Raw genomic sequence first — 7670 nt, forward strand, 5'->3', positions numbered from 1 at the left:
GAGAGAGAGAGAGGAACAGCACATTACCTTCAAAAGGCTTAGGTGCAACAGCAAAGGCAGGACTGGTGGAAATGAGGGAGAGAGCAAGTGTAAAAGAGACTAGTAACAGAGCCATTTTCAACCCTAAAGAGAAGAGAAAGGAGGAGGCGGTTGTGTATGAGGGAGTAGAGGTTCAGTTGAGTGCTTATATGGTATTTATAGTGGGAGTCCGAGGATAAGATGGGAAATGGGGAAAGGTTTTGCAGAAATCACGTTGCCTTCTCTGTTGGGTTTCTCCAGGTTTCTCAGAAGCGTCTTTTTCTCCTAAATTCATGGGTATATGCCTGTCGTAATCTAACCCCATTATTATTACTTGGTTTTTCAAATTTTCCAGACTGAAATCAGAAACAAAACAAACTCTTCAATCCACCGTCAGAAGAAAAACTACAAATTCTGTTCGGCAATCCATGTGGATTTTTTGGTGGCTTCCTTAGTTGCAATATTTCCATTCAGGGTTTCACGAAATTTTTAGTGCATATCACGCTATTTTAATATTATACTCATTCAGAGTAACTTTATTTATGTATCAAACTAGTTTAATATCTTTATACTTGATTAGTATTTTGATATATCGGTACATTCATGCAGAGTAGATGAATCAGAATACCACAAAGCTTAACAGCTTCTAATCACCTGATCAAGGCTAGGTCACAAGACTGATGCTTTTAACCAAACTAGTTATCCACCTTGGCATATCAAAACCTCAATAGTAAGAAATTCAGGAACTTTCTCACGTTTTTCGTTTTGTTATGTGTAACGAGATGTCAACTTCTTAGTTGATAACCTTACGAATTTAGGATACTCGTTCTACTGGATCTCTTTCTCATTTTGTTTGAGATTCTCAATCACATCTATCATTTAACGCGATGTTCCAGAGTTTTAGTTTAATGTTTTTAGTGAAAAAAAAAAAGGGTGGAAATTGTAGTTTCCCACCGAATAAACTTGAATGTTTAGCAGTGGAAGGGGTATGGTTGTCCTTTCATGATTCTGCATTTGGAAGGTATGACCGGGAAAAGGTTGTCAGATTCTGTCTCTGCCAATGAGTTATGATAGTTTTAATTGAGCCGTGTGGGCTCTCATTATTCATGCTTTTAGTTTAACAAGTGTTTTTAAGCTACTTTACTTCAAATTAGTCGGCATTATCTACGACAATTAGTATTCCCTTCCTTCGTCAAATGCAAATGCTGTTGTGTTGGTTTGATTGATCAGTCCAGAAGTGCTTTGTTGTAGTGGTATGTTTGTAGTTTGTTTATTATCTGTGTTTTTAAAAAGAATAGAAAAAAGAAAACTCAGCTGAATGCTTACAAGTAACCCAGCTAAACTCTGGACTTGTTATTAAAGGGTTACAAACCAAGTCTTATAAAGTCGATCTTAATATTCTAGCTAGCTACTTGACTTTTAAGAAGTATGATGAGATGGAATTAAAGAAAAAGTTGATTTAGTTGATGGATAATCATGTTACTGGTTTGGGAGATGTTGGAGATTTATAACCAGGAAGCTTCACTTGGTCTACAGCTAGGGGAGATCGATTTCTATAGACATTTAATGTCTGTTGTTGTATCCAAAAACTCTCTCTTAATTTCTAGCTAGATTACTTGCTAGCTGCCCCATGGCATGTGTATTTAGAGTGCAGGTTTCAAGTTTTCAACTCCATTATTCCTTTTGAAGACGAACCTTCAAATGAGGTCGGAAATGGATTAAACTAGCCCCTAGTTGACATTATTAGAACTATAAAATTTGTTGCTTAATTTTCAAATGAGACCGAGCAAAGGGTTAACAACGAGGTTGATAATGGTAAATACGTTGTCATGCAACGCCTTCAACTTACTAATTAAAGAGTGAGTAACCGAAGAGAAGTGAGAGATCGAACCTTATTTCTTACGAACGGTTGTTTCAATCGACTAGCAATATATAAGTCATATATATTTTGATAGCTTAATTAAAATTCTTGTATGTAGAAACTTGAGAAACTATCATTTTTTATCTTTGTAAGCAAAGAATATAACAACATGATGATGGTTGCAAACATAAGAAGACCACCGGCCTCAAGTGACCAATTATTATGAAGAATAAGCTCCTCCAATTTATGAGATAATAAAATAGAAATGGGGTGAGGCAGGTGTGTGGGTTAATATTCTGACAACAGCCACGAGATACGGTATTTTGTTTTGGTCGTAAAGCCACGAGATACGGTATGATGGAGTTGTTGCAGTTGTAGAGTTTTGATTGATACGATAAACCTCACGTGCATGCCTGCATTTCAATAATTAATTCCCATGTGCACTGTCGGTGTACGTGAGCCTAGCTTTCTGACCAAAACACAAAATAAAAAATAACGGGTGGCCCACTTACTGTGATGTCCCAACACTGGTGAGTGGTGATGGTGTTTTGGTCATGAGAGGTTTAGGATCATGTTCTCAATTTCTCTCCCAATAATTTCTGTGACAAAGCTAAACCAACATATACATTTTTCCAACATCCAACTGTGGTACATCACCTGCGACAAGTGAGACTGAAGGCTACTAGCTAGATTTTGAGTGTCTCCATTCAGTGGCGGATTTAGGATTTAAAGATGGGGTAGGCTTGAACTTTGGCCGGAGGCAAATTTTTTTTTTTCCTAGTACAACCATGCTGGCTGAGAGTAAAGAAAGATGGGTAATGGACTAATGGGTTGTCTGTGGAGGACCAAGTCTTGAACAAGCTTTCTAGCAACCGAAAGAGGGATAGGTGAGTGGAGGACCGGAGGCGGAGCCGCGGAGGGCCGGATCGCCAGAGGCGAGTTGTCGCTATCAGGGAGGAGTCGGAGGACCGAAGGAGGCCGGGAAGAAGGAGATTATGGTGGAGCCGTGGAGGACTGGAGGGGAGTGGAGGCGGAGCCGCGGAGGGGAAGAGTTATAGCCGGCTAGCCGGGATAGGTCATAGGTGAGTGACTGAGTGGAGGCGGAGAGGAAGAGCAGGGAAGACTTTTAGACTTGGTGTTTAAGTCGATTAGTTGAAGGACTCCTTCGGTGAATGAGTGATGAGTTGAAGGAGGTTGGGTGGATGAGTGATGATTATAGAGTTGGGTAGTTAGTGGGGTGGGTTGGGCTTGGCTCACTCAAAAAAATATATATCTATACTTAGGTTTTTTTTTTCCCTAATTTTCTTGATAGGGCTTGAGCCCTACCCACCTGTGCACTAGATCCGCGCCTGTCTCCATTATACTTAATCTACACCGCTATAGTCCTAAAATTTCCTTCAATGAGTGCGCAAGCAATTAGTTTAGAATAAACACTCAAATTTGCTATTTCAACAAAGATCCAATAAGATGGACACAAGAACTTGGAAGCTAATGTTTCTTGCCTTAAAATCAACTGGGGCTGTCCATGTCTTCGTTCTCAAAAGTGCCATTCTCCATGTACTCGTACACAAGGGATTTCATTTTGGGGTCAAAGCAGTGTCATAGTCTAATAAGGTCCACCAAAATCCTTGGGAGGAGGTATTCTTCCCTAAACTGCTCTTAACCATAATGGCAAGGACCTTGACAGCCACTACATTTTTTGAGAACCCTGAACCCCTTTATATTCTACTCCAAAACCACCTGAAGCTAAAATGTTTCAGTCATAGATACGTGTGAATTCTGCAATTTGCTTAGCTGAGAAAACTACATGCTGTTGCTACTGCTGTCACTGCTCATTATCCTGGATGTAAATGATGGCACATACAATGCATGTAACAGCAATGATCACCCCTTTAGAAACTGAAGAAAGGAAAATAAATCTTTTTTTGGTAAATCCACTTAAAGAGCTGGAAGCAAAACGCTGAGTAACAAGAGAGTAACAACAGGCCAGCACTCTGATAACAAAAGACCAACCCCGCACCAGAAAAGAAACAACTACACCAGTACGGAGGACTCCATTCCAAGTAAATAGATATGTTTATTTTCTAGTGTAAACTCCTACCTCTAGCATCAGTTCCCAAACAGCTTAAGGTAACTTCTTGGTATCTTAGAAATGAATATTACAACTGCTGACATTTTCTTGTGAAGGATTGTACTTACGATAATACTGCATTGTCCAATGCTTTTTCATATTGATTGAGTTCTATTAGAGATTCTCCCAGCTAAGTACAGGTAGCACGGATTTCAACAGCCAAATCCATGTCCTTGTACTTCCCAAACATCTCAGAGCATGAAGTCAATCATATATGCTATGGCCTGTGAAAAAAATATAAAAACAAAAAGCACCACAATCTTGTCAAAAAGGGAACCCAAAAACTGTGCAGAACTCAGAAGCTCATCTAGGACAATAAATGTCATATCTAAGAGAAGTTGGTAACCGTTCATACCGTTGGATAACCTCTCAAGTTTTTCCTCTTTGTACAGATGCTGCAGGCCTTGAGCATTGGTAGATTTATGCACCAGATACCTATATAGGTTCTAATGTATATATGAATTGACAGTTGATGTTCTCAAAATAAAGCACAGAAAATCAGAGGATAGTAATATTTTATTTATCAAGAAAAAGTAATATTACAGTGCAAAACAATTTCTGTTTAATCACCTCAACTGCAGATACTACTAATTACAACCTCAGCTTGTACAAGTAGCCAGCTTGCAAGTTTGAAAGAGATTCTTACTTTACAGTAGTTGAACTGCTGCAATGGTAGGGATTTTTTCACGCAATTTCTGTGTGACTGCAACTCTAACAGTCATCACCCCGGCAGCAGGACCGGTTATCCGGACTTTGACTATAGGCTCTTCAATTGCAACAAGTTCTAGAGATCCACCTGCTTCCCCTACTAAGTAGGGTCTAATTTCTTCAAGTACCTGGAAGAGTTTGTACGTACATAAGATAACCTTTGTTGTTGTTTAGGAAAGTACTTTAGAAAACACAAAGAAATAACAATGACAAACAAGTGGACAATATATCAAAATCCTCAGACACCATCACCAACAATAAACCAGAACTAGAGACGAACAAACACTTAATTAACTACCAAATAGAAAATAACAATCTCTTTTTTAAAAGCCGATGAAATTGATGCCCATAGAGAAGCCCAAAAACAAATTCCACCCCACAAGCTCTGCAATTCATCCCCCTTAAATTCTCAATTTTTCCATAATACTGTAGCTTACTTACAACCTACTCCAAAAGTGCTGGGCACCTAAGAAGAGAAGAGGGAGATAATAAATGATAATAGAAATAGGAGGCATAGATTGAAATCCAAATAAGCTTTCAATTGAAGACACAAAATCAAATTATAGGCAAACTAATTCCAAGTTTCCAACCTAAAATCGTTTCAGAACCACTAGAGAAATACCATCTACATGGAGTCATTGACCATTCAAAGGAAAGTGCATCTAATTTAATAGTTATAAAGGAGCAAGCACTTCATGCAGTCAAATGAAAATATTACCTTCTCTATATTTTCTTCATTCAGCTCAAGGCCTGTTTCTTCATCTGCTATTGGTTCCACAGCAACTATTTCAGGAATTTTTTCCATTAAACGACGCTCAATACCCATTTTCATTGTCATAACAGAGCTCGGACATGACCCACATGCTCCTTGTAGCTTTAACCGTACTACATTACCATCAATCTCATGTAATGCCACATTCCCCCCATCAGAAATGAGATATGGTCGGATTTCATCCAATACACTTTCCACATTTTCTGCAGTCAACGGTAATTCCAGAGCTGAATTTGGAGTAGCAACCGCCTTAACAACTGTGCAGATCATACATCAGATCATCATCCAAATTAAAGTAAAGCGACACTTAACCCACACCTTCTACATAAATAGCATCATCCACTTAACAATAAAAAGAAATATTTGTATATTGAATGATAAGTTTGTCACAAAGAGACATGCTCTTGTGATGTATTAAGTCCTCAAACGACTTTTAAACAACCTTTGTTTGGACTCGCAAGTATGAATATGTTAAACAATAAGCTTTCACAAATTTCACTTAGATAGTCATTCTCATGAATACAACGGTTAGATATATGCTTGCATAATTTGTATTGAGGATAAACACAACTAATGCTGAAATGAGGAGTTAGATAGATTATAAGAGAGCAACAAGTTATAAAAAGCATAGACTAGACAGCAGAAAGGTAAAGAGCTTTTAAGACCATAAAAGTGAGAACTTTTCCTACCCAAAAGAAATTAACAGAAGACTTATTTTGGTTAACTATTAGAAAATAATGAACAACACATGAAAGGTAAACACTCTCATGGTTGTGAAAAGTTTTAAGAAAATATAAAGTATTAGAACCCATTTTTGGTATCTGATGGTTTCTTTTTTGATCAAATAAATAACTCAGATACAACAACTAGCCTATTATGAGTCAAACTCAAGACCTCCCATTTACAAAGGGGAGACTTATGCCACTACACCAAATGGCTTTAGAAGATTTTCATGCATATTCTGTTTCGTGATTTTTCATCTCAATACTCTTTGAATTTACTAATAGACGAGATAAATTTGAATATGAACTTATTAATAATACTGCATAAAATTGAAGTTTTCAAATCAGTGACAGATCAATCAGTTGGAGAACACCCAGAAAGTATATATCTGGAGGGCAGGAGAAAGAGAAGAGGAACACATATATAGGGGCAAATTTCACAGAATGGATTGTCAATTTTTTGGTTGCATCAGAGGGTAAATATAACAAAAATAAATACTATGTATTTCTATTAAGAGGAACCAACCTAGATTGCGTGAAGTTGATGGTGACTGAAGCCGTGAGCTCCGCCGCACCAAGTTATGCCCTCTAGTGAATGAAACAAGGGAGCCTCCTGACAATAAGCTCCAACTCTGCAAAAAATCCAAAATTTGTAAAAAATTACAGACTAACAAGAAGAAGAAAACTCTTTTTTGTTTCAAACAAATGGAAAATCAATGAGAACTGTGTATACCGGTTGGTGAAGTGCTTGACGGGCCATGTAGTACGAAGGTGGATTTTGAAGAATAGCTTTCATATCTGCTTTAAATGCAAGTTGAAATTGACAACGAGATGAGGAATGGACCTTTGTGGGCTCACCAGCGGCGGTCTAGGAATGAAGACCTGGGTGAGCTAAAACTTCTTAGTAATGTTTCAAAGGATGATCACACCTGGTTACGTGGGACACGGTGAGCCTTTCCCCTCAAATGCAATACAACACTTTGAAAACAAAATAAAACCAAACTGAGTCTAACTCTATGACTCTATGAGTCCCTAAAAGCTTCAAAACTGTTGGATCACCGAATCATCATTCTGGGTGCCGGTTTCCAACAGTAATACTTAGTAATAGATTACTTAGAAATCATGGATGAACGTTCATTCAAGCTAAAATCAACACGAACCCATAAGCTGATTCCTGATTTTTGTTTATCCTAAACCAAAACAGCCTCCCGGTTTTAATCAAATTAAACAAACAATAACAAATAAACAAAAAACTACAAAACTAAACAACGGATACCCAGAATCAAGGGGAACAAATCACATATGAATTCAACAGTAAGAATACCTGAGATAATAAAAAAGCGTTTAAAACCCAAAAATTTAATTGGGGAATTAACTGAAGTTTAGAGATGCTTACAAATTGAGAGAGAGAGAGAGAGAGAGAGAGAGAGAGAGAGAGAGAGAGAGAGATTAGAAGAG

The 7670-nt window shown here is 37.8% G+C and overlaps 2 protein-coding genes across 2 annotated transcripts in view; both read right to left on the reverse strand.

The window, feature by feature from the left end:
* The window catches only part of LOC101292742, a 2831-nt gene extending 2617 nt beyond the window's left edge, over nucleotides 1-214 (reverse strand). Inside the window, exon 1 of the mRNA XM_004307173.1 lies at nucleotides 28-214. Coding sequence (XP_004307221.1) covers nucleotides 28-115 — 88 coding nt within the window. The 5' untranslated portion in view covers nucleotides 116-214. The remainder of the gene's footprint in view (nucleotides 1-27) is intronic.
* A 3576-nt stretch (nucleotides 215-3790) lies between these two features.
* LOC101293040 (nifU-like protein 2, chloroplastic-like) lies at nucleotides 3791-7670 on the reverse strand. The gene is made up of 6 exons (XM_004307174.1): nucleotides 7609-7670; nucleotides 6946-7141; nucleotides 6739-6844; nucleotides 5437-5747; nucleotides 4366-4846; nucleotides 3791-4234 (listed from the first exon to the last, which is right to left on the reverse strand). The coding sequence occupies exons 2-5, from the start codon at nucleotides 7006-7008 to the stop codon at nucleotides 4658-4660; spliced, it is 669 nt and encodes a 222-aa protein (XP_004307222.1). The 5' UTR covers nucleotides 7009-7141; nucleotides 7609-7670; the 3' UTR covers nucleotides 3791-4234; nucleotides 4366-4657.

Source organism: Fragaria vesca, linkage group LG7, assembly GCF_000184155.1.
Source record: "Fragaria vesca subsp. vesca linkage group LG7, FraVesHawaii_1.0, whole genome shotgun sequence".
Classification (NCBI taxonomy): domain Eukaryota; kingdom Viridiplantae; phylum Streptophyta; class Magnoliopsida; order Rosales; family Rosaceae; genus Fragaria; species Fragaria vesca.